This window comes from Miscanthus floridulus, chromosome 7 (genome assembly GCF_019320115.1).
Source record: "Miscanthus floridulus cultivar M001 chromosome 7, ASM1932011v1, whole genome shotgun sequence".
NCBI lineage: Eukaryota > Viridiplantae > Streptophyta > Magnoliopsida > Poales > Poaceae > Miscanthus > Miscanthus floridulus.
In genome coordinates, this window is record NC_089586.1 from 65,503,349 (window position 1) to 65,530,801 (window position 27,453).

General features: G+C 43.3%; 1 protein-coding gene across 2 annotated transcripts; it reads right to left on the minus strand.

Moving 5' to 3' along the window:
* Positions 1 to 247: 247 nt before the first annotated feature.
* LOC136463333 (riboflavin biosynthesis protein PYRR, chloroplastic-like) lies at positions 248 to 7,111 on the minus strand. 2 transcript variants are annotated; one of them, XM_066462334.1, is made up of 9 exons: positions 6,605 to 7,111; positions 6,051 to 6,185; positions 5,006 to 5,105; positions 4,775 to 4,900; positions 4,380 to 4,693; positions 3,512 to 3,631; positions 2,917 to 3,162; positions 2,635 to 2,760; positions 248 to 578 (listed from the first exon to the last, which is right to left on the minus strand). In XM_066462334.1, exons 1-9 carry the CDS (start codon positions 7,046 to 7,048, stop codon positions 501 to 503), a joined length of 1,689 nt encoding a protein of 562 aa, XP_066318431.1. In that variant the 5' UTR covers positions 7,049 to 7,111; the 3' UTR covers positions 248 to 500. The 2 variants fall into 2 exon arrangements, with proteins under 2 accessions (XP_066318431.1, XP_066318430.1); XM_066462333.1 differs by lacking the exon at positions 248 to 578 and having other exon boundaries at positions 2,498 to 2,760.
* Positions 7,112 to 27,453: the final 20,342 nt, after the last annotated feature.

The window sequence follows — 27,453 nt, forward strand, 5'->3', positions numbered from 1 at the left end:
AGACTCTACTGCTTGCACCAGGCCCGCCCTTCTACAGTCATTAATTAATATTATAAGTAAATTTTGGTGGAACTATAATGGACTTGTCGGATGCATTGTAGCTTTCAAGCATGTATTTATGCTATAGGACTTGAAAATTCTTGCAAATACTAAATGATAAGTGGAGTGCCGAAAATGATACTAGATACATAGGTTCCTCTTCTAGAATATCTTTCATCAGAAGGGTGATGGCATATTTTGTTAGGTACCAGTAAGCAAGGTCCCTTCATCACTTCCCACTACAATCAGTTAAAATAGAAATACAATTATGGCTGTTCACGGTCTGGTGCGAACCCGTGCAACACGTGAAACTAGCCCGTTGAAACCGGGTCCGTGGCTTCCGTACGGGTTGAGCAAAACCATGGTTTGAACCAGCCAAACAGTTAGCAGATCCATCATCGACAACCGATGCCGTGGCAGCGCCCCTTGTCTCGCTGGGCCTGCTGCTGGCAGTGCCGGTCCTATGATTTTAACGGCCCTCTGACGATCTCGTCGCAACGGCTCCTCTTGACCATGTAATATATAGGCATTAATTTTACCTGCAAAACGAAAGAAAATTGAATAACATATTTTTAATTTAACATATCTGATAATTATCAAGGAACAATATAGATTAAGCAATATATTTGTAGATGTATGATAATTATCGAGGAACAATGTAGATTAAAAAAGCAATATATTCGTTTTCTTTTCTCACCCATGACAAATGTTTCTTAGGTAACATTCTAAAATTCCAACACCTAAATTAAAAGAAAAATACGACTATATGGGTACAAAGTACTAGAAGTCTAGAATACTATACAAAAAATTAATTTGGATTAAAAATAAAAATAAAAAAATACATTGAACCTAAACAACTGATCAGTGATCGCAATTCGTAAGAAGCCAAGAATCAAGATGTCGTCGTCGCGTAGCCCTGCCTGGTTGCCGTCCTCATGCGCCGTGTCCGTGTCTCCAGTAGTCTAGCTCTTCGCGGCGGCGCGGCTCGCCAGCTCCGTGTGTGTAAGGCGCACGTCGTGAACTCACGATCAGAGTGTGATGTGTGCCGCGTGACTCCTCGCCTCTTCTCTACCCAAGGGTCGTGGGGAAAGGAAACTAGGAAAGAAATGTCGATGTTGTCCTTTTGGGTCGCCTGACCAGTTCTATGTCTTTCTTCTTATTAGTTTGCTAATGCCTAATGTACGATAGGACCTGGGAGTTTGTATACCTGGGCTTGGGCCCCTCGTCCGCTTGGGCCCTCGACAGTCGCACCTCGTGCCCTATCCCTAGGGCCGGCACTGGCTGCTGGCCACCTCCCCGACAGCGGATTCAGGTTCACTGGCGCCCCCGCGGCCATGACAGCACGGAGGCGACGGACGAGCTCGTCATCGTGCATGGAGCAGGAGTGGACGCAGTGGGCGCTGAAGTGATCGAGGGCGCAGACCCTGTCCGCGCCCTGGAACTGCAGCATCAGCACGACTAAGGATGGCAACGGGGATGTACCTATCGGGTATCGCCGAAACGTTCTCTTCCCCGCTACAGAGAATTCATCCCGTCCCCGTCCCCGTTAACTGTCTCGGGTATAGATTCTTGCCCATCCCCGTACCCATCGGGCATTGGTCGGGTAACAGATACCCAACAGGTACTGCATACCCGATAAACAAGGACACTTGGGGTCGCGGCTTTGCAATCGGAGACGTTTCTTCTTCACCCGAGTATAAGTGTCGGAGTCTCGGAGATGCCGAGGAGAAGAAACGAGGTTGCGAGGAGGACAAGCAAAGGTGGCAGAGAGACCGAACTGAGGAAGCAAGGGGCACGAGCGCTCGTGAGGCAGGCGTGCTCGTGCCGCTGGCGGAGATGATGAGGAAAAATTGAACTAGGGTTCTTAGAACACACAAACTATATATATGATTGTTCAGATTTGGGTCAAAATACCTATGTTGAGCTTCTTTAGGCCTAATACTCGCATGACAGCTCAAATAGTCGGGTTCCCCAACGGATAACGGGGACGGGTAAACAGAGAACGTTCCCGTACCCGTTATACCCATCGGGAATAGATTCTTGCCTATTTAGATGCCCGCGGATAAAGATATGATCCCATCCCCATCCCCTAATGGATCAAATACCCGTCGGGTATCAGGTATTGGAGCCCATTACCATCTTTAAGCACGACAGGCCGCGATGCGAAAACAAGGTCGTGGGTCTTCATGACCTGGTGTGCGGCATCTGGGGACTAGGCCACCACGCGACAGCGTCCGGGGACCAGGCCACAGCACTTGCTGAGGCTCCACGCGACGGCGGTGAGGCACGCGTGATGTAGGGCAGCACGGCAAGGATCTCCGTGTGGTCGGCGGGTTCTTGGACACACTGTGAGTGGCCGTGGGGTCATCGTCATCCCCAGTGGCCAGCTATCTACATGGTTGCACAGGGATTTGCTGGTGCCAGGGACAGGGAGCACCTCGCTAGCGCCAGGGACAGCCTCCTCTCTCCGTTTCAAACCGCATACACCGGCAAACCAACACATCTAACCCATATGCATACGGTTTGGTTTAGGAAACTGCCCAAACCTGTACTAAACTGCCATTGAACAGGCCGAAATACAATAATCAGGCATACCAGTTCAGGGAACCCTTTTTGTCGGGTCCTTCCTATTCTAGCAGCCTCTTCAGGACTCTTTGCTAGCTTTATTTCTTGAACAATGTCTCTTGCTTGAGGATTGTCAACACCAACAAACTTATGAGCCTGAAAGAAAAAGAGTTATGAGCTTATCGACAGTCTGATTAATGATGTTACACGGTTATAAAGAAAATGGAACACATGTTGGCACATTATGATAGAATCCCTATCCATAGCAACGCTGAATTTCACAAATGTAGCAGCCATGAACAGAAGACAAACCTGGTAATAGTGTTCCACTGTTGGCCATGTGAAATAATCTCCATTTTCATCAGGCATGTGAATTGGATGAGGAGAAAAGTTTGAGAAAGCCCCAAAAATATCCCATGTCTTGTAAAAGGAAATAATATTTGCTTCATATGGAGATACTTCTGGATCAACGGAAGGTATTTCTTCCACGGATGGTATAATAGGTGAAAGATCAGGAATGGTTTCGATGAATCCACTCATGAGCATGTCCCTGTCAATCTGCACATTTATACCCCACAGTTTTCAGTCAAAAAGGTCTGCACATTTATAGGGAGAAAAAATATGTAACAGTTATGAACTAGTGGGAAAAAAAGCATAAATATGCCCACAGCATTGCACAATATAACTTGAAGGAAACAGCAGTAGAACTGTAGAAGAGGTTACTAAACTGGACAGGAACATGAAGGTTGTTAAATTGTATTAAGAAAAACATGGGACACTGATACAAAACATAGATACAAAGGAACATAGCAAAATGAAATGCCTATTAGCAAGATTTCAATGTATCAATTATTTTAGTTTCGTTGATATGCATATAGGGTGTATCTGAAGTTGAAAAATGGTTGACCTGCTCGTACGAGACATCAATTAAATTTATCGCCTGAGTCATTTGATTCATCCCTAGTTCACCAACTGGTGTTGGTGCATTTGATCCCCCAATTATTTTCAGAGCCCAGAATGCACAGACCTGTCAAATGATGCAAGAGAATTAGGGAACACCTCACAACCAATTAGGGGGGGTGCCTTTCATATATATAGTCAAGTACAACTTGGAGTACAAGTAACATGATATACATGTGTTCTACGCATCTCTAATAGTGATTGTAAGTTATGAGTTCATATAGAATTCTACTACATAACAAGCACATGATGACATGGAGGATCTCAAAAAAAAAAAAGTAAGACAACCAATAAATAATAAAAGTGAACTGAATGATGTTCATGACTCCTCTGACATTCACATGTGATAAATAGGATTCTGATTTCGGTCAAAGATGAGTCTCTTGTGGAGTTTGGCCAGAGCTCAGGGAAATATCCAATCTCCTTGCTCTAGAGCCAGCCAATGCATGAGTTGCTCTCTAGTGGTCTTGGGTCAAGTTTGACAAGTGGGAGAGAGATACACCATTTGATGTAAAAGGGTGTGTGTATGGTGTGGCTGTATAGGATTTCTAAACCCACTCCTTTACTCTTCTTAATATAATGATACGCAGCTCTCCTACGTGTTCGAGAAAAAAATGTAGATGCCATGAGATGTAAACGAAAAGGAAGCTATATATTCTATCCATCCAAACATATATTGCTTGTCTAGTATTATGTTCATTCCACTAAGTTGCTACTTATGAACTATAAAGAAAATTAAAACCAGGATACAGCTAACTTAAATGCAGCAAATGAACACAAAAGATGTCATAGACGATCTTGCAAAAAAGGTTCACCTTATGGATAACACTCGCAGATATAGCAGAAGCAGCTAGTGTCCCACCACATTCCCATAATACAGCAAGATAACCACGATCATAACAATATGACATAACATTTCTTGGATTCAGCATGTCAAACTCTACTACTTCAACACCCTTCATAGCAAGCTTCTTTTGAAAATCTCGCCGAGCACCTCTCTGAGTTGCAACAATTGTATAGGCATCGTTAACATTCCATAAATTTGCTTCCTCTGGAAGGTTAAGAGACTGTGACATCACTATACGCACTGGGACATGCCCCTTAACATGCCTTGCAGTTAATCGAGGATCTATAATACAACCAAAAGATATTAGTTTTGAACAAACACCATTAGCTACAGTTAATAGAATATTGCATTATGTTGTCGCACCGTCAAAACGCACTGTATTTCCACCAACAATAACAGCGTCACTTCTGCCACGCAATTCAGATACACGCCCTCTCGATGCTTTGCCACTTACCCAAGAAGCATGTCCACTACTTGCTGCTATTTTTCCTGCAAATTATTGAAAGTCAAAATCCTTTGAAGGTTATAAATCATGTGTGTATATTAATAATTACCCCCAACTAATATTAACAAACGGAATAACATATATCTCACCATCTGCAGTCATAGCATACTTCAGGATGGAGAAAGGGACATGAAAGGCAGCTCTGTAAAGCAATGGAGCATTTACAGTGAGGCATGACTTCAGAGCTTCCTACAGTCAACAACTTAAAAAGTTAACAAACTGGTAAAATTCAAGGACATATGGCGTGTTTGTTTCAAGCCCAGGCAAGATTGCCTGGCTCACTGTGCATCCCCAGGCATCCAATTTCAGTCGCCTGGGAATCCATCTACTTGGGAGGGTAGGAAGCAAACAGGCAAATAGTACATATATTCTTCCAACCTACTTATTAGAGTACCACACAAACCACACAAGAAAAAACTGGTGTTCTTAAAAAAAAAAACCTATTATAGTTGCCAATAGTTATACTCTTAGTTCAGCATGTAAAATAGTCATGTTGTTTTTTTTCCTTGTTATATTAATGATATATGTCACATCCAAATTACTCAATACCTAGAGCAAATAAATCCAATGATCATGTCTTCATTGAACTTGAACTTCTAAACTAAAATATGACAAAATCAATAGATGTTTTCATTATTTTGTTCTCGTGCCATAGTAAACCTACAGACTTCATTTTTTCATGTCATTCCGCTAGTGCCAAATTTACAAGATCATAACTCTGAGTTCAGGAAGTCAGGTGACAGTAGGGATGAAAACGGCACGGATATTTTCCGACCGTATTCGAAACCGAATCCGTTTAGAGGGGTTGAGATCTGTCCGTATCCGAGTCCGAATATCCAACATCCGATACCGTATCCGTATCCGTATCCGAATACTCAAATCGCATATTTATGATGTCGATATCTAATCGTATCCTATCCGACATAGTTGACACTATCCGTATTCGAATCCGAATCCGGACAGAAATATGAAAACAAATGTAATATCGGTGATATCCGTCCGTATCCGATCCGTTTTCATCCCTAGGTGTCAGGCATGATTAAAAAAATGCACAGTTGCAAAGATGCAAAAGGGTACCAACAATGTACACTAATAGAAATCAAACATTAAAAAAAAGTATAAGCAAAGAGTCACCTCAAACAGTTTACTCTGCAGATCCTCCCCCACAACATCAACTTGAATGCCTTCGCTTCGTAACGCCTGAATTGCCTTCCCTCTCAAGTGCTTCAAGGGATGTCTAAGACCCACCACAACTCTTGTAATTCCTACCTACTAAAATTATTAGCAAACTGCTTATATACATTGAGGACAACTCGTCAAGTCAATGCCAGTGTGTTAGATTAAGTGCATTGCAACAGGGTTCATATGGACAAATGCACAAGGACCAAATAAAACCTCACAACCATGTTTGGTGACAGAGATACTCCACAAGACAGATTGTTGATTAGGTGCTGGGACAAGAGCATACATCGTTGATTGTCCATTCATCTCCTGATGATTAATGATTAACAAAATGGTTTAAACCCCCGAAAGTCTCACTATGTATAGGACCCTGACCCAGGTGTTACAAGATTAGCCCAATTGGTTTCATGACATCTGAAAACTGAGGGAGTCTGAAGTGCATTTTAAATATCAAACTCGGAGAAACATATGGGAGCGAATATAGGAAAGGCAATTCCGTAGAGCACCTGGACGAGGGATCCGACGGCTGTGTTGTCCCCAAAACAGTCCCCAGGCTCGAGGTTGAGGTATGCCGTGCCGCCACGCGCGTGCTCACCGGCCTCCTGTGCGGCGAGGAGCTCGGCGCAGGGCGTCCCCTGCGCGTAGAGAAACCCCTCGCCGACCACCCAGGAATCGGCACTGTCGATATTGAGCTGGGGCCGCGCGATGACGCACCCGAAGTTGGGGTGCGGGGAGGTGAGTCCCGCGGAGCGGTCGGCCACGTCGGCGGCACGGCGGAGGAGGAGGGCGTCGTTCGCGTGCGAGGAGTGAGATGCGGGCACGGAGGAGGCGGCAGCGGCACGTGCGGTGGTGACGCGGTGGCGCGTGTCGAGAAGGAGGTGGAGCAAGGATGGGGCCGCTCGCGCCGGAGCGGGCGCGGCGCCGCCGAGCAGCGGCTGAGGCGGCGGCATGTTCTACGGGAGTGTGGGTGCGGTGGGGTGGGGCTGGCCGGCTGGGAGCCTGGAAGTGGTGGCGTTTTGCTAGGCTGGAGCGGATGGGACTGTTACAGGGCAAAATATGTAAAAATATGTAGCGTAAACCATCTGCTACGAGAAAACATAGAAACTAATTTAGATAATGTACTCCCTCGTTTCAAATTAGATACTCCTTTGTTTTAAATTATAAGTTATTTTATTTTTTTATATTTATTTTACTATATATCTTAATATAATATTAAAACGACTTATAATTTAGAACAGAGAAAGTACATAGTAAAATGGATGTACCAAAAAAGTCAAAGCAACTTATGATTTAGAACGGAGAGAGTATTTCGGTTGTTAAAAAATCTAAAATTTAACACATCCATAATTATATGTAAATATGTACTCACTACAAAAGTTAAGATGCAAACTTACTTTTAAAAAAATCATCATTCTCATATGAATTTTTTAAAGTGAGTTTGCAGCAAATAAGAACTCATCCCAACGAGGCCATAGGTTGCCGGCGAGCAACCCAAACTCAGATCTCGTGCCATCTCTGGCCCTGCGTTTGGTTTGCCTACTACTCACACTCTCCCATTTACATTCATATCTTGCTTATGTGGCAATTGCTTGTAGTGGTAACTAGCTAGAGCTTGTAGCAGGCCATGTTCGTTTCTCTTATAATCTTTACTTTTCAGTCGGAACAGTATTTTTCTCTCACAACAAATCAGCCGGAACAGTATTTCAACTTATTTTTTCAGCGAAGCGAACGGGGCCGTAGTTGTTGTAGTGTAACTAGTTTAGTTACTTGTTTTTTTTAAGCTTTAGTAGTTCTTGTTAGTTGTAATCTTTTGTGGTGCTTATGATTAGAATTAGAAGACAAAGCTACCATAACTGAGTAGAAGACTTGCCTAGGTAAAAGTAGAGCTAGTGTAAGTAGACGCTATTGTGATTTCCTATTTTACTAATCCCTTTGCACTAGTGTTTGTGAAGTTTGTACGAAAATTTTTATAGGCTATTCACCCCTCTAGTCATCTAGATCCTTTCAACGGTGGCATATGGGGCGAATCCACCACCTAAGGCGGCGACATGCGGGGTGGATGCACCTCCCCCGACAGCAATGTGCAGGGCGGATGCACCTCTCCCAGTTGTGACAGAACCGCCCAATTTATACAAGATTAAGTATGATTGTCCTCGTTAAACACATTGACACGCGCATACCGTCACTTATATAAACCCGGTAGTCCGTTGAGTACCACGAATGGCCTCAATAAATTAACTTCATAACCAAGATCATACATGTTTAAGGGAAACAACATGCATCGTAATACATAGAGTTCACGACGGAAGTTTAAGATACAAACTGAGTTCACAATACTTATTACAATACCGAGTTCAAATATGATACAAGAAAGCAACATAGTTTTGAAACTACATTATTGTCATAAGTCCAAATACATTGCCAGTTTATCAAACACCTCCAACAAAAGCAAAGTAAAGTAGTATAGAATACGGCCATGCCAGTTGGCCTTTATTCATCGGTGTCCATCGCAGGACTAAAGCAAGTGATACAATAACCTTCATACAAAGTGTCACCAGCAACGGAGGGAATAAAACTCTGAGTACTCAATTGTACTCAGCAAGACTTACCCGACAGAGAACAAAATAAAAGACTCCAAGGATATGTAAGGCTATATTTGGTATTGTAAGTTGGATAGCAATACTTTGCAAAAGAGCTTACTAAAGTAATTCTTACTTTCAAATTTTAGTCCCAAGATTTAGTTTTGAGCTATGTAGAACTACATTACACTATCTTACACCATATAATTGAATTATAGAGAATAGTAATCAATTATAAAGAATAGTGCCCATTTATAGAGAATAGTAACCAATCATGATTCAATTGCTAAAATCATATGCCAAGTATTTACTACGACTGCTGGAGCAAGGTATGAGTTTCTCACTATCCGGGAGAGACGACGATTCGAATCGATTACAATAGCTGGGTAAAGCCCGTATCACACACCCCCACGAGCTAGCAACACTCGCGTGAGTCACCGTTCACTCCATTCGGTGGTGAGTTTGGACCGTTTCGCAAAACTCATGATCCTGCATCCTAACATGAATTGCCCGCAGCCCGTAGCCCGTAGCAAACATGGTCTTGGACCAGTCCCCTTCCTTCAGACTCCCCTCCCAGAAATGCTAATGGTCCAATGACTCATCTCGAACGAGCTATTCGGTTTTACAGTCGGAACAAGTTATCCAGCCGTTATGAGAAGGTACGTTCAATCTCAACCAAGGTCCAACAACGAAGCAGTCCTTAATTGACATAGACAGGGTCAAAACATAGGTCAAGCCTGAGTCATTAACAACAACAACTGAGAATCCTGTTCGGTCGCCAATTATTAACTTCCGTATGATTCCATGGTTTCTCAATTGGACAAGTGACCACCTATATCTCACAGGTGACAAGAATCACCCGACTTCTATCGGTTTAAGCATAACTAAGCATAGAAGGGTCTATATCTAGTTAGAAAAGGATGATAAATTTTTCTGGTCAAGGTACGAGATGCAGCAACGGTTACCAATCAACACCTAACAACTTAATGCACAATATTGTCTAACATTACTCAAGTGTAATTTAAAACAGAGATAGTAGGGAAAGTGAAATGTCCAGGGCTTGCCTCGGTGAAAAGTGGAGGGTCTGTGGTTCGGGCACTCTGGAAGTGGTTCAGAGACTTGTCCTTCGCCTTCGGGTGGCAACTCCTGAGGGTTCTCCTCTTCGACGATCATGTACTCTACCGGAATGTCCTCCTCCGATCTTATATGTATGTAGGCGGTGCATAAATAAAGAGAATGCATAAAAGATGCAAGGTAATGATGTAATGATATGAAATAAGGATGCATTCATGTAGCCCTAATAACATAGGAAACAGGGTTGTATTAACAACATAAAGGTGACAAGGTGTTGCTTATAATCAAATCTTTTACTGAGCAGGTGTATATCTCTTCTCCGGTAGAGAAGGCAAATATTTTAACTCACCTAGCACATTAGTTTTTGGTATATTTAGCACATCAACAGTGTTTCATAAAACAATATAGCATGATGATCAATTATTTATCAAAAAGGGTAAAAGTTGAGCAAGCAACAAGTAGCATGCATAGACAAGTTTAAAATTGCATTCCTTTTCTATTATTAGCATATTCATCTTTGTATATATATATATATATATATATATATATATATATATATATAACCAACAATGTACAAATTTGGTATTCAGAGAAGTATAACAATACATACATAATATACTAGTGTGCTATGTAAATTTTCATACCAAGTGGATATATATACACAAGATACAAGGAATACAATTTAAATAGGTATTTTCCTATGAAAAACAATGCTGCACATGGAAGTTGGCCAAACAGTAGGTTTTATATTTTCCTTAGCTGGAGCACAGCAAAACAAAGTCAACAAACTTGGTTTCATAATTTTTGGATAGATGTAGCTCTAGATATCATTTTTAGAAGCTAAATAAGTATTAACTTAGATAAATAAAAACAGTATATAAAAAGTTGTCAAACAGCAAATTTTCTGACACTAACATGTAGAGCACAGAAAGACAAAGCTAACAAAATTTGGTTCACCATTTTTGGACTTTCCTAGCTCAAGTTATGAATTTTCAAAGTTTGATTCAAATTCTGAAAAAGAAAAACAGAAAAACAAACAAAAACCACCCTAACTCAGCTAAGTGCACCCGGCTCAGTGCACCCAGAGCAACTGATGCGGGGGGCCCAGGGTCAACCGACCCCACCGGTTAGACACATAAAACAGGGCAGCGCTTTGACCGGTGCTAGCTCGCCGGCGATGAGGTTTCCGGCGAAGGGGAGAGCACCCATGGTTCACCTCAACCTTACACATCGTTTGGGGTAGATGGTTGACTCGGTGCCGGTCCCTAACTATGGTGGCAATGGCCATGGCGGCATGGTGGCGCTGCATGGTGGCGTGCTTGCCGGCTTTGGTGAGAAGGCGGTCGACGCGGCACCGAGACAGCTTCAGGGACTCGGAATGGCTCTAGGGCTACGGAATTTGGGCCTGGCGGGGCTACAGCGAGGCGTGGCCGCACGCATGGCGGTGCGGCGGCAAGCCGTGTTCCGCGTGAGGGAACAACGGTAGAGCTAAAATTGGCTTCGGAGCTAGCTTCTATGTTCTAAGGTGATGCTAAAACAAGAATAAAGGGCAGAAGAGGGAGACGGGGACGCGCTGGCCACGACGAGCGCGAGCTCGGCGCCCATGGCGGCGGCTTGGCCCAAGGGCCCTCACCTAGAGATGAAGCACTACGCAGCTAGGTCGGGATGGGAGAGCAGTGCATGGCAAAACTATGGACACGATGAATCAAATGGAGATTGAGCGGTGGCTGCGAAAATGGCCGGTGTGCAGAGACGGCGGGTGGCACAGCAAGGGGAGGAAAAGGAGTTGGCCGGTGTTGGGCATTGAATGGGCGCGGGCGACCCTGTTCATGGTGGCTGCGTGTCCCAACGGCTAAGCACCAAGGACACTGCCGATGGCGGTGTAGCAGCAGAGTAGGCTGCTGCCGTGCTCTACTTTTCACCGACTGACGACGCTTCTTCTTCCCTCTATTTCTCTTGATCCGTTCATCCTTAGCTAAAACTTCATTACTAAAAATTGTAGAGCTAAAAGAGATCTCCAACATTTCTTAAATGAGTATCCACAGAAACTTGATAGTTTGGAAGATTTTGAATTTTGAAAATCTAACCTTGAAACTGAAAAACTGCATTCAGTTAACATGGCTACAAATGAATTGATTTGCTACTTTGGGCAATTTATTTAATAGCTAAACATTGATCAAACAATCCAACCAATAGCTCAATATCAAAGTGCAAACATCACACCAATTCATAGAAGCAAAGTTGCACTTAGATAAATTCCCAAACATTGAATTTGCTAACTGCTAATCTCAGACTTAGAAAGTGCACTTAGAGATTCAAAACAGCACTAGATTGAAACTTGTGGCTACTGTTTGGACTTGTTAGAAGTGGATTTGGTCCTTGATCCTTGAACAAAGTTTGTAGTAAACAACCAACACTTCAACTTTTATTTAGGGTCAAACCTCAGAAAGGGTACATAAATTATAATTATATTTTTGTCAAAACAGCATCATGAAAAGAGCTTAAAACCTAATTTAAACACTTAGAAGCATATTTTGGCTAAATGATAAAGGCAAACCCTAACTCATTTGTGATCTTATGTTGATCTAAGTTACTTAGGTGATCAAACATCAAGCACTTTAGTTATCAACATGAACAAATAAAATCACTCATTAAAAGCAAAGCATCACATAGAACCATTGTAGACTAAATCAAAAACATTATCATATGCTTATGATCATGAATGAATAAATGTTGCTTTATGCTTATGGAATGTAGGTGCTAATGCAAGCTTAACACCTAGGGTGTTACACCGGTGGCAGCGCGCGGGGAGGCTCCAACATCCACGACGGCCACGCGTGGGGTGGAACTAGCAGCCTTGACAGCCAAGTGCAGGGTGGATATAGCACCCATGGCGGCGTGCAGGGCAGACCCAACACCCACGGTGATGGGGAGCCAGGAGGATCCACCACCCATGTATAGGGTCGAGATGACGGACTAGAGGGGGGTGAATAGTCCTTTCTAAAATTAATTGCGCCAGCTAACCAAAACAAATACGGTATTAAAACTATCGGTCTAACCAAGACTACACCCCTCTATCTAAGTTCTCAAGCACCTTAAAGGATCCTAATTAAGCAACAAAGGTGCAGGGCTAGCTAGAGCTCACATAATCAATTCTAGTAGCAAGGTCAGACAAACCTATGCAACTAGTACTTTAGCCAACCGGGGAGCTTCTACTCAAACTAGTAAGTAAAAGCACAAAGCTCCTAAGCTCACTAGCAATGCTCACTAACAAGGCTACTCAAGCCAAATTAGAGAGCGCAAATTACTTAGCTACACAAACTAAGCAATGTGACTAACAAGGCTACACAAGCCAATTAGTCACGCAAGGGAGCTACTTCTATGCTACACAAGCAAGAAGGTAACTAGCAAGCTACACAAGCTAACTAATTACAAGAGCAACTACACAAGCACAATATATGAAAAGTAAGTATAAGCTTGTGTAACAAGGATGCAAACCAACGGGAAGATAAGGATGACATGGTGATTTTTATCTCGAGGTTTAGTGCTTGCCAACACACTAGTCCCCGTTGTATCAACCGTTCACTTGATGGTTCAGCGTGCTAATAGGCGTTTCACAAGCCTAGCCCAACAATTGGGCACCGCAAGAACCCCATGAACCAAGTGAGGGTAACTCAATGTCACGCTCAACTAGAGTTGCTCTTCGTGGCTCCCGCGGAGTGAGCATAATACCCCTCACAATCATTTCTCTGGAGCACCGCACAATCTTCTTTGCGTGCTTCAACGGAGACCACCACCAAGCCATCTAGGAGGTGGCAACCTCCAAGAGTAACAGGCACCACAGGCTTGTAACTCGATCACCTAGTACCACTGGATGCACTCTCACAATGCAATCACACTAGAATCGCACTCACACTCAATCGGATAATCACTATCAAGCATATATGAGTTAGAGGGATCCCAAGCTCACCTAGACAAGCCACCAAGGATTAAGAGTTCTCAGCAACCAGCCTAAGGCTGAGCTCCACCTCTATTTATAGCACTAAGCCAAATAGAGTCGTTGGAGCCTTGGAACACATTTCTGCGCGATCATCGAACAGCAATGTGTGGGCACCAAACACGGGGTGGCGGTGCCCCAATGATCGAATTGCAATGGCTATTTCAAACTAGCTGTAGGACAAGTGGGCACCAGACATAGGAGGTGATGCACCGCCCTATGGGTAGCGGTGCCACTTGCCGGCCAAAACCCAAACCCAGTGCTCTCTGGAAAAATATGGTGGTGTAAGGCACTTGACAGTCCGGTGATCATGGCGATGCCTCTTTAGCACAAAACCAAATACCACCACTTCAATCTTGTATAGCATTTCATTATCTTTCCAAAAAGTCCTAGATCATCGAAATCAGAGTTCGGAGCTAAGAGTTATATCCAAAATACGAAGGGGTGGTAGTGCTGATTTGGGCATGTTGCTGGGGGTGGCGGTGCACACCGGAAAGGGCGGTGCCACCCTCCATGCTGGGCTGTGCATTGGCCACAAGTTTGGTTGTGTTTTCCGACCCTCGGACAACCCAAACTTGCTCTTTTCTTCTCCTTTTCTTCTCCAAGTTGATCCAAATCAACTCCAACAACTTCTCCTTTGCAAATGTGCCAACACAACCAAATATACAACATCATGTGCATGTACGTTAGCTTTTCAAAAACATTTTAGCAAAGGATTAGCTCTGTTTTCACCATGCCACTCGATCTTAGCAATGGTGCAAAGTTAGATCACTCGAGTGGCACTTGATGACCGATATGCAAACAAGTTTGCCCCTCTTGATAGTACGACCATCTATCATAAACCTGGTTATAAACTTCTCTACACACCTATGACCGGTGAAATGAAATGCCCTATAAATATACATTTGCCTTGTGCATCCATTCCATCTCCTCCGATGTTGATGCAACACATGCACCAAACATATCACAAATGATATGATCCACTTCATATGATCACATGACCTTGTTGGTTCATCGATCTTGATCTCACTTGATTTTCACCATTGTCTTCGTCCATCGGTGCCAAGTCTTACTCAAACTTCATCACCACGCGGTCCATCGCTCTAAAGCCTCCAACTTGCCCTTCACGCTTGCAACCGATCTGAAAGGATCAAGATGCCCAAGAGGGGGGAGTGAATTGGGCTAATTTTAAATTCTTTCAATAATTAATCCCTACACTTAGCCCACTTCACTCCTTGTGCCTAGAATGTGTTTCTATTATTCTACCGCATAAAAGTTTTGCACCCTAGGTTCCAATCCTACTCTAGCATGATAATTCTAGGAATGTAAAGACATGAAATGAATTGCACAAATGTAAATGCTCAAAGTAAAGAGAGAGAAAGGAACGCGGCGATGTTTTCCCGAGGTATCGGAGAGTCGTCACTCCCCACTAGTCCTTATTGGAGCACCCGCGTAAGGGTGTAGCTCCCCCTTGATCCGCGCAAGGGTCAAGTGCTCTCTACGGGCTGATTCTTTGACACTCTGTCGTGGTGAATCACCCACAACCGCTCATAACTTCAGTTGGGTCATCCACAAGCTCCGCCAAATGATCACCAAACTCTGAATCACCACCGAGCCATCTAGCTGATGGCGATTACCAAGAGTAACAAGCACAAACTCTCACTTGACCATGACAAGCCTAATGAGAAGGGTGGATGCACACTTGCTACTCTCCTTGCACTAATGAGGATCTTAATCTTGGATTCTCAAATCTCAATCACCTCACTAGGCTCTTGCTCTCTCTTGCACTCTCAAGGTGTTTCTCAGCTAGACAAATGGGAAAGAGACCTCTCTTGGATGAGTGGAGTAAGTATTTATAACCCCTCATTCAAAACATAACGTTTAGAGGCTGAGTCAGCATTCTGCGGGGTGACTGGATGCTCCGGTCAGTGTGACCGGACGCTCCGGTCAGTTATACCCGCCACTGTGTTAGAAAGAGCCGTTAAGTTCTGACTGGACTCTGACCAGCGTCCGATCAGTGCTGACCGGACGTGTCCGGTCAAGAAAAATGCTCTTTAGAACCTTACTGATATTGACTGGATGCTGGCACCCAGAGTCCGGTCACTTCACTATTTAGCGTCTGGTCAGTTACCGGATCCTGACCAGCGTCCGATCAGCACCAACTGGACGTGTCCGGTCAAAAAATAGTCTCTCTGGAACCTCTCTGGACTTGACCAGACGTAGGTACCCAGCGTCCGATCACTTTTCACTCAGCGTTCAGTCAGTATCAAACGACTGTAGTTGATTAAATGAACTGATCAGACTCACCCTCCAGCGTCCGGTCAGTTATTTGACTCTCCATTCACTTCTAACTCAAAATCCTATGTGAATGAAGTTTACTCCAATTGATCTTACGGCTATTCCTGAGCTACCTAGTGCTAGGTTTGATAAGTGTGCACCACACCTAACCCACTAGACTTACCTAGGTCAAGCTACTAGTCCATACCCCCCTTAATAGTATGGCCAAAGGAAAAACAAGGTCATAAACTACTCTAAGTGTCTCTCCAACACCAAACAACACTTAGAACTAGTCTGTCCTTAATCTTGTTGTTCATCCTTTGAAAACCGAAATGATTTCCATCGACAAGGGCATGACAACCATGATTGCCCAATTAATTGCCATTACCATGACCTAACTCAAATTGCCTCTACAAAACACACGTTAGTCATAGTAATCTCGTGTCGTCATTAATCACCGAAACCCAACTAGGGGCCTAGATGCTTTCAATCTCTCCCTTTTTGGTGATTGATGACAACACAACCTCGAGTATGTAGAAAATATGAGTGAGGTTTTCAACATGCTTGGTTCATATAAGCTTTTGACAATAAGAGCAAAGGGGTTAGACATGCTTATATGACCCAAGCCAACATGGTGTACTCAAAAGATATGAATTAAGCATGAGTACATGAAGTAAAGCTCATTTGAATCGGAGTAAAACATGGAAGCAAAGCAAATGAGCATAACCAAGTGACATGACATATATATAAATCAATATAGAGAGTACACATGTCACATAAGTGTCACCATCACATGTAAATAAGACAATGCATGAAAGTAAATGTGAATGCATGAAGTCTCACACAAAAGAAATGAATCACATGCTCCCCTAGATCTAACATACTCGCTCACTCTCCCCCTTTGGTGTCAAGCACCAAAATCTAAGGGTCAAACGGTGGGACAGGAGCAGGCGAGTCAGGTGTTGAGGTGCAGTGAGAGATCTAGAACTGAGCAGCATCATCCTCTGACCCTAAACTCTGAGCGGTCTAACCCTCTATCGCTGGAAGTGGAGGTGAAGCGGTCTGGGTCTGCTCAGTAATTGGCATAGCCTGTGACTCTAGAAGTATCACTAAAGGAAGTGGAGCCACATCTGCCTATGTCATTGTCGCTGAAACCTCAAATATAGGAGTGACTGTCTGAGGTGGCTCAGATGATGCAACAGACGATGGGATCATCTCAGTAGTCCCGGTAACTGGAGCAACTATGGTAGGGACAAGGACTCATAACTCTAGAGGTGTAGGATGCCCTATAAGCTCACTGAAGGTAGCACCGAGACTCCTGGAGACTGGGGTGTCTGTCACTAACACTGAAGAGCTCTAAGGCAGAGTGAAGCCCATAATAATAGGAGTAAAGTGAGGACCCTGAGCTGTCACTGGTGAAGCAAACCACTAAGACACCTGCTCTGTAGGTGAAGTAAACTGAGTAGCTGGTGGTCCTTGACTCTGAAGCCCACTGGGTTGTATAGCTGGAGACACTAAAGTGGTGGTGGTAGGCTAGCCTATCTGAGGTGTATACTACTGAGGAGCAACTCCAATAGCAGTGAATACATGCTACATGAAGCCAAGTAACTGCTGCTGAATCACAAGCTACTGCTGCTGCCTCTGAAACTCATCCTATCAAGCCTGAACCTGAGCAAGTGCAACTGCGATCTCCTATGTCTGGTGTGCCTAGTCCCGCCTCATCCACTCAAGTACAGCTAGAAGAGCTGGGTCTGTCTGCGGTGGCTGTGGTGGAGCAGAGTTGGAGCCACTAGCCTCTTTGTCGTGTGGTCGAGGAGCCATCTATGGAATCGGCTGATAGTCATCATCAGAGCTATCACTCGGGTCGCTCTCGACCACATCCTACTACTGAGCATCAAGCTGCTCCTCCTCTATCGCTGCAATGCCTCTAATGATCTCATCCTGCTAGGCTGCTGTCTCTGATACCTCTAGGCGATGGCTCGGCTGGCGAGGTGTCCTCACACGACTGTGGCATAGCATCTAGGTCATGTCATATGATGGAAATTCAGTAGTAGCACCTATGTACTCTGCCATTATCTTAGGAGACTTTCTGTGTAACTACCTTTTGGATTAGGAAAGTGATCCAATAAGCATAAGGCAGCTGATGGTGACCTCTGAAGCCCTTTGCTAGTGTATCATCCATCTATGAAAGTATCACATCCCAAATATCAAAGACAGACTAGGACACCAGGTGATACACTAGCCACAACTGAGTACGAGTCAGGCCCTCATGGTAGCCCATCCTCAGAAGCAAAGTCCTCCTCATAATAGCATCAAGAAGCCGAGCTGTAGGAGTAAGGTCATGTGGTGTCCTGCTCGACCCCTCACCAAATGGCTCTGTGAAGCAAGGTGTGATAATATCTATAGGTGGCACAAGTCCCCTGTGACGGCATCTCGGAGGCTCTGTCTGACCATAGCACACCTCATGAAGACGAATAGGAGACTCTAGAATCCTCAGTATCTCTCTGACTCTCGAGCTCTAGAGCCTATAGTCATGGCCTCTGAATGCAAAGTGAATGAATCTATGCCTCGGGTAGAAGAGTTGAACTCACGGACCCATGATGGAACATAGCGGCCAGTCCGTCCAAGAAGATCTATCAAGCCTGGCAAATAGGAAAGGTGAGAATGGATCTGCTCGCCTGCAGCTACAACTAGTGACTCTATGGAGCAGACTCTCTGAGATCTGAAGACAACACCACTATTAAGATAAGCATTATAAAAATCCTCCTATAACATAGTATAGAAGTTCTCTGATGCACGCTCATCCCGCCTCAGTAGAAATCAGTCCTCAAACTGCACAAAGCGGAGCTACTGCACCTGTCTAGCTGTAGCTACCCTCAAGTCAAGGTGAACCACTAGAGGCGGACCTTGTGGTTTGGGAGGTGGACGAGAGCCCCTCCTCTATGTCTCAGGCCTTAGTGACACCTGAGTACGTGTGCGACCAGAGCATCGAAGCTATGGTTGTGCTGTCTGCTTCGTCTACTCAACCTGCTCTGCCTATTGAGTACCCTATGTTCGCTCTGCCAACTGAGTCTGCTGCTCAGTCTCCCCCTGAGGCTGAATCTCCTCCAAAGAGACATGCCATCCTCCTAGCATGACAGTCACATGTGGACTACCATGACGAGTCTCAACTCTCTCAATGGTGGCCCTCTGTGCTGGTGACAACTAATCACCTATATGAACGCCACCCCAAGATCCACCTCTCTTAGCTTGCTCTACAGTGGCTGCCACTATTGCTGCTCTCTCTATCTCCACATTAGCCAACTTCCGCTTCTTCGTTGTGGTCTTCTTCGCCTTTCCTTTTTCCTAAGCAGTCAAGCGAGGTGGAGGCCTTGGATCCTCATCTCCAAGACCACCTCTGACATTCTTGCAACGTGCCATTACTAAAGCTGACGAGAATTACTGCCACTGATAGGAAACAATAGCTGACTAACACTCGTGAGGCTTGGCCTCAATCCGTACTCGTGGGCTTATCCCCGAGTTTACTGACCACTGCAAAATCAACCATAAGAGCACCGACTCGCTGCACGATGGAATAGATAGGAAATATAAATAACCACTATATTCATCTAGAGGTGCAAAACCCTAAGAAGCAAGCAGTAGATAAGGAATTGAAATCGATGGCTTGCTACCTAATGAAATCCGATGATTCGGCGACCAACCAGCAAAGGAAAGGACCATGGGGCACCATTGGGATTGACAAAGCTATGCCTAGGATTAGGGTTTGGCGCAAAGCCGTATGACGGCCGAGAAGGCACGGCGGTGCAATGTTGGCATGGGCACGGGCGATAGCGAGGCAGGTGATGGCGCTGGTGCACGACATGGGGCACGATGGCATTGTGGAGGCATAGGTATGGCGTAGCTATGAAGATGCAGGCACGGCAGAGATGTCGGTGGCACGATAGCGCTGGGGCACGATGGTGGAGGCATAGGCGTGAGCAGGCGCAATGGTGTGGCGGCACCGACACGAGCGCTGCTAGATCAGGCGTGGACGTAGTGAAGCAAGCACGAGAGCGGCACGACGATGGCCTAGCGGCGTGAGATAGGCGGTGCGTGAGACCTAGGTGCGGGCGAGATGAAAAGAAAGAAATACCAGGTGGCCCCCGCATGACTAAGAAGATAAGGAGTTTAGATCCATCAGATTCAACTAACCGGACGCACCGGTGGCAACAACCGGACGCTACCACCCAGAGTCTGGTTGACAACAGAGAGGTCCAAGACCCCTCAAGTCATGACCGAACGCGTTCGATCACCCTTGACTAGACGTAGGACAGAGTCCAGTCGATCCTGATAGCTTCTTCTTTGTTTGACCGAACGTAGGATCACCTTCACACCGAATACTGGAAGAACACTGTGCAGCATCCGGTCACTCCTGTGTTGCATGGGTTCACCTCCTGTGAACTGACTGGACACTGGAAGTAGAGTCTGGTGCAGCGTCCAGTCGCCATTTTTCAGCAGATCTTCAATATTCCTTTGTGCTGCCTTTTCCCAATGAAATCCCAACTTCAATAAGACATAAATAAACATCAATTGGGACTGATGTGAGAGACCTCTCTCAAACCCTCAAAATTTTCAAAGTGTTTTGCCTTAGGCTATAATTATTTTTAAGAAAATATGCAATAAAAGGGGCGAGGAGCAACATGTGACCACACAAAAGGGTTTTATGACCAATAGGAGCTTCAAATGCTCTCCCTATTTGTGGACAAACACAACGGGTGCTCAAAAGATAACCGAAAAGAAACGACAAAGCAACACACATGCACATGCAATGCAATACTTGAAAGTAAGTCTAGTTGCTTGTCAAGTTTGATCCAAGGTTAAGCTTCTTCACACACTTTTCGGCGGTTATCTTAACCATGTTAGACAAGCCCTAAGTGCATTGCCAAAAATTAAACATGTTTTATATTAAAATGCAATGCAAGGGACAACACAAGCTCATTTTTAGTGAAGTTACTGAAATCAAGCACATTGAGCTCATTCCTCAACTAACAAAATGTAGCCTCATCTAGCGGTTTAGTGAAGATATCCGCCAATTGATCATCGGTCCTTACATCTTCTAGTGATATATCATTTTTAGCAACATGATCTCTAAGAAAGTGATGGTGGATATCTTTGTGCTTGGTACGAGAGTATTGAACCAGATTATTAGCAAGCTTTACCTCACTCTCATTGTCACACAAAAGAGGCACCATTTCTAGAACTACACCATAGTGTAGCAAAGTTTGCTTCATGTAAAGAATTTGTGCACAACAAGGAGCAGCGGCAATGTATTCCGCTTCGGCGGTGGACAAAGCCACACTATTTTGCTTCTTAGAGGACCAAGGCACTAGTGATCTACCAAGCAAATGGCACCCTCAGGATGTGCTTTTTCTATCAATTTTGCAACCGGCATAATCCGAATCGGAATAGCCAACTAGTTGAAATCTAACTCCTTTGGGATACCAAAGACCAATGCTTGGTGTGTGCTTAAGGTACCTAAGGATTCTTTTAACGGCAACCAAATGAGCTTCCTTAGGATTAGCTTGAAATCTAGCATACATACACACACTAAACATGATGTCAGGCCTAGATGCGGTCAAATATAACAAGCTAACAATCATAAAGCGGTAGAGAGTTTGATCAACCATTTTACCTCCATCTAGGTTGAGATGTCCATTTGATGGCATAGGTCTCTTGATTGACTTACATTCATTCATTTTGAACCTCTTGAGAAGGTCCTTGGTATACTTTTCTTGAGAGATAAAAATCCCTTCTCTCATTTGCTTGATTTGAAACCAAGAAAGAATGTAAGCTCTCCAATCATTGACATCTCAAATTCCTTTGACATCAATTCACCAAACTCTTTGCAATAATCTTCATTTGATGATCTAAATATGATATCATCAACATATACTTGACAAATGAAGATCTGTCTATCAAGCTTCTTGGTGAATAGTGTGGTATCGACCTTTCCAATGGTGAAACCCTTCTCAATGAGGAAATCCCCAAGGCGTTCATACCAAGCTCTTGGGGCTTGCTTAAGCCCATATAGCACCTTGGATAACCTATAAACATGATTAGGATATCTAGGGTCTTCAAACCTAGGAGGGTGATCAACATAGACTAGTTCATTTATGAAGCTATTTAAAAATGCACTTTTAGCATCCATTTGATATAATTTCATTTCATGATGCGATGCATATGCAAGGAGGATAGAATGGCTTCAAGTCTTGCAACTGGTGCAAAGGTCTCTCCAAAATCTAACCCTTCAACTTGAGAGAACCCCTTTGCAACCAGTCTTGCTTTTCCTCACAATAATGCCTTGATCATCTTGCTTGTTGCGGAACACCCACTTTGTTCTAATGACTCTTGCACCTTGTGGTCGCTCTTTAAGAGTCCAAACTTTATTGCGGGTGAAGTTGTTCAACTCTTCATGCATGGCATTTATCCAATCCATAACTTGAAGAGCTTCTTCTATATTTGTAGGCTCAATGCAAGAAACAAACGAGTGATGTTCAATAAATGAAGCAAGTTTTTGAGAGCGAGTCATTACACCCTTTGAAGGACTCCCTATGATGAGATCTTATGGATGTGCTTGTAGTAGAGATGAATTTCTTCTATCAACCACTTGAGGGGGAGGTTGTGGCGCATCAACATCTTGAGCTTGTGCCACCATTTGATCATGAGAGACATGAGTATCTTCATTTTCTACTCTCCCATCTTTATCATCATCTTGTGGCACATTTGATGAAGAAGGTGGATCAATCACTTATACATCATCTTCATTATCTTTAGGCTTGATGTTTCCAACCGGAATGTTCTTCATGACCTCCCTCAATGGTTCATCACCAACATCATCAAGATTCTCATGTGCTCCTTGGGAGCCGTTAGATTCATCAAATTCCACAACATATGTTTCTTCAACCAAGCCAGTGGCATGATTAAATACTCGATATGCTTTGGACTTTGATGAGTAACCAATAAGAAAACCAATATCATAATGTCTTTGGAACTTCCCTAGGTGTTGCCACTTTTTGTAGATGTAGCATTTGCAACCAAACACCCGAAAGAATGAGACGTCCAGCTTCTTCCCATTGAGCAACTCATAAGGGGTGTTGCCAAGAAACTTTTGAAGGAATAGGCGGTTGGATGCATAACATGTGTTGTTGATAGCTTCCGCCCATAAAGCTTTGGGTGTGTTGTACTCATCAAGTATTGTTCTTATAAGTGTGATAAGTGTCCTATTCTTTCTCTCTACTACACTATTTTGTTGAGGAGTATATATTGCGGAGACCTGATGCTTGATTCCAACTTCATCACAATATGCTTCAATGTTTGTTTTGTCAAATTCTTTTTCCATTGTCACTTCTTATCTTCTTGAGCTTCACTTCAAATTCATTTTGTGCTCTCTTAGCAAACTTCTTGAAACATGAAGCCACTTCAGTCTTGTCATGAAGGAAGAACACCCAAGTATATCTAGAGTAGTCATCAACAATCACAAGACAATAGAGATTTCCTCCCAAACTCTTATAAGTTGTTGGTCCAAATAGATCCATATGAAGGAGCTCTAGTACTCTTGTTGTTGACATGTAAGCTTTGGTTGGATGTGTGTTTGCAACTTGCTTGCCAGCTTGACATGCACTACAAAGCTTGTCCTTCTCAAACTTCACATCCTTCAAGCCTCTCGCCAATTCATTCTTCATTAGCTTCTTGAGTGAGCTCAGCCCAACATGTGCAAGTTTTCTATGCCATAGCCACCCAAGTGATGTTTTGGTGAATAGGCATGTTTTCAAGTTTGCATCTTCGGAGGTGAAATCAACTAGATATAGGTTGTTGTATCTAAAACCCTTGAATATTACTTGATCATCATCTTTTTTAGACACAACCACTTCCTTCTCGGTGAACAAGCATTGAAAGCCAAGATCACACAATTGACCAACGGATAGCAAGTTAAAACTCAATGAAGCAACATATAGCACATTTGATATTGAATGATCATTTGATATTGCTACTTTGCCCAATCCTTGAACTTTGCTCTTTGAATTATCAACAAATGTTATCCTTTCTTGACCATCTACTTCTTCATCTAGTAAGGTGAACATACGAGGATCACCGGTCATATGTTGAGTGCAACCACTATCAATAACCCAATGACTTCCATCGGTCTTGTAGTTCACCTACACACAAGAGATCAAGCATGTTGTTTAGGGATCCAAACTTGATGAGGGCCCTTGACTTTCTCAATTAGTGACTTTGCAATCCAAATTATCTTAGGCCTATTCTTGTTGGGTGGACCTAAGAACATGACTTTTATTTTTTTACTAGAATCCTTTCTAAGCATGTAATGAACAATGAAGGCAAAGGGTCTAGCATGCTTGGGCAAGGGTTGTGGTGGTGGAGCTTGACACTCATGGGCAAAGTGACCTTCTTGTCCACACTCAACACATCTCTTTGGCTTAGGCTTTGACTTGTATTGTTGTTGATGTTGAGCTTGAGCCTTCTTCTCTTGATTTGCCAAGTACCCAATACCACTTCTATCCATCTTCATCACGGTGTTCATGAGAAACTCACTTTGGAGATATTGGCCTCTTGTGAACTTGCTCAAACCGGTCTTGAGATGTTCTTTTTCCAACTTGAGCTTCTTGTTCTCTTCTTTATGTTCATCATGATTTTTCTCTATCTTGAGTCTCTTATTCTCTTCTTTAAGCTTCTCATTCTCAAGAGCTATGTCATAATCATGGTCAAGATTCTCTATCACAATTATGTTGGTGGTTGATAGCTTTTCAAGATCTTTCTTGAGCTTTTCATTCTCATTCTTGAGCTTGACATACTCATCAAAGTTGTCGGACTCAACCACTTTCTTGCCTTTGCTACTAGAACCTTGCTCAATGCTCTCATCAATCAAGTCATCACATGATGTAGCTATATCAATCTTAACAACATTGTTAGTAGCATCATGTGGCTCATTGGATAATAGCTCATGAGAAACAACAAGATTATTATGATTAACCTTAAGATTGGTGTACTCTTCTTTTAGCAAATTGTAGCTAGTGGTGAGCTCATTATGTATCCCCTCAAGTTTATCATGTTTTTCTTTAAGCTCCTTTTTAGAGGATTTGAGCTCCTTGAGTTTGGATGACATAGTTTTATTTTCTTCTCTAAGCTCAACACTAGCTTTTATGGCTATGTCATATTTTGCTAAGAGTGAGTCATTCCCAAGTTCTAGCTTTTCATTTTTAGCTCTGGTCTTTCTAATGATCTTAGTGTATTGATTTAGCAACTTGACAAGATCATCATAAGAAGGTGATTCAAATTCTTCATCACTATCACTATCATCATTGCTAGCATTATCATCACTACTACTATCATCATCATTTTGTACCTTTCGTTCACCCTTGGCCATAAGGCATAGGTGTGTAGAGGATGACGGCGATGGTGTTGGTGAAGATAGTGAAGAATCAATTACAATAGTGGCCACCTTCTCGTTCTCATTCTCACTTTCATCATCAGATGAGCCACTTGATGAATCAACATCCATGAGCCAACCACCAACAATGTATGCCTTGCCATTCTTCTTCTTCTTGTGATACTCCTTGCCATCCTTCTTCTTGTATGTCTTGCTCTTCTTCTTCTCATTGTCATCTTCATCACTTGAGTCATCTTTCTTGCCCTTGTACTTCTTCTTATATTTGTCTTTCTTGGGTTTGGGGCATTGATGAGCTAGATGACCAAGTTCTCCACAATTATAGCAATCCATCTCAGAGATGGGCTTCCTTCTATTGTTAGTGAAGAATTTATTCTTCTTGCCATCAAACTTGACACCATTCTTGTTGAGCTTGTTGAGCATCTTGATAGTTTTTCTCACTATGAGAGCAAGACTTGCATCATCAATTTCATCATCACTTAAACTATCATGGTCAACTCTTGCTTTGCCCTTTTTATATTGGCTAGCCTTGAATACCAAGTCTTTCTTCTTAGTGGAAGAAGAGCCATCTTGTGGTGTGATGTGCATGTACATCTCATGTGCATTGATCTTTCCTAATATTTGAGTTGGTGTAGTGGTGGAAAGATCACCTTGATGAAGCACCATCACAATATGCCCATACTTGTCAATGGAGAGGACACTCAAGATCTTTCTTACAACATCGGAGGGTTGCATTTGTGTGAGTCCAAACCCATTGACTTCCTCTACAAGAACATTCAAGCATGAATACATCTCATTAGCACTTTCTCTAGGAAGCATCTCAAATGAATTAAGCTTTTTCAAAACAAGGTGATAGCGTTCCTCACGCTCACTCTTTGTTCCCTCATAGAGCACACAAATGTCTGACCATAGTGCATGTGCGTCTTTGTGGTTCCACACACGGTTAAAAACATCTTTACAAAGGCCTCTAAAGAGGGAGTTTCTAGCCTTTGCTTTCCATTTCTCATAGTTAACCTCATCGCCTTGAAGGTGTAACACCCTAGGTGTTAGCCTTGCATAAATTGACTTGCATTGCATGAGCATGAGCATTAAGCATTCATATTTGAGCTTTTATAATTGAAACATGTGATTGAAACATATGCAACATTGCTTGTTATTTTATGTTTCCCTGTATATATGCATATGATCATGAGTTAATACATGTAAATAATGGATGTGAGTCACTAAAGCATATTAGCTACACTTATGATGACTAGTGGAACAATGTTCATGAAGATTATTTTGTCTAATCAAGTACTTAAGTGATGCTATGTGTGTTGAACTGGGAAGCTCTATGTGTAACCAACACATGAAATGGTTGTGTGACCTTACAAATAGCTTAAACATGTTTAGAAGATCATTATGAACAACTTTGGTATTCATGGTTAGGGGTAATTTGGTCACTAAGCCAAAGTTTAAGTGTATACCATCATTTGAATGTAGCAGGTTTGACCAAGTTTGAACCATATGATAGAGACCTTGCATGGAGGTGGTCACTAAAGTAAAGTTGTAGTACTTGACAAGAGGAACAACTTTTATTTTTGGGTCATAGACTGGTTTAGCTCCTAACATGCTTGAATTAGGCTCACAAAAGTCATCAATCCACTGCTTTCAACACTTAGCAAATTCCGCTAAGTCTTTCTCCACTGACAGTGCTGACAAGCTCACTTTGGATGAAATAACTCAAGTTTGGTTGAGAATTAGGGCATGAGTTCTAAATAGAAATTGGAGCTGGTACATAGGTCTGCAATTCCCATTTAGGTTGTTTGCACGATGGAGCTGTGGATTATCTGTTTGATCGCCGTGAAATCACGTCGTCAGGCTCGGTTCAGGGCTCTGATGGCCAACTCATTCGGTCTTCAGTGGCTGACTGGCAACAGAGCATGGCCGCCATGTGGAGGGAACGAAGCCGCACATCACCACCACTCTGAGCAGCTAGGCCACATT

What these genes read in the sequence shown, in the direction of transcription:
- LOC136463333 (XM_066462333.1), bottom strand. Translation starts at nt 7,048, where the DNA reads ATGCCGCCGCCTCAGCCGCTGCTCGGCGGCGCCGCGCCCGCTCCGGCG. An exon ending in CCGTCGGATCCCTCGTCCAG is followed by an intron (nt 6,186 to 6,604) that starts GTGCTCTACGGA and finishes TAATTTTAGTAG; the next exon opens with GTAGGAATTACAAGAGTTGT. An exon ending in TTGATGTCTCGTACGAGCAG is followed by an intron (nt 3,163 to 3,511) that starts GTCAACCATTTT and finishes ATAAATGTGCAG; the next exon opens with ATTGACAGGGACATGCTCAT.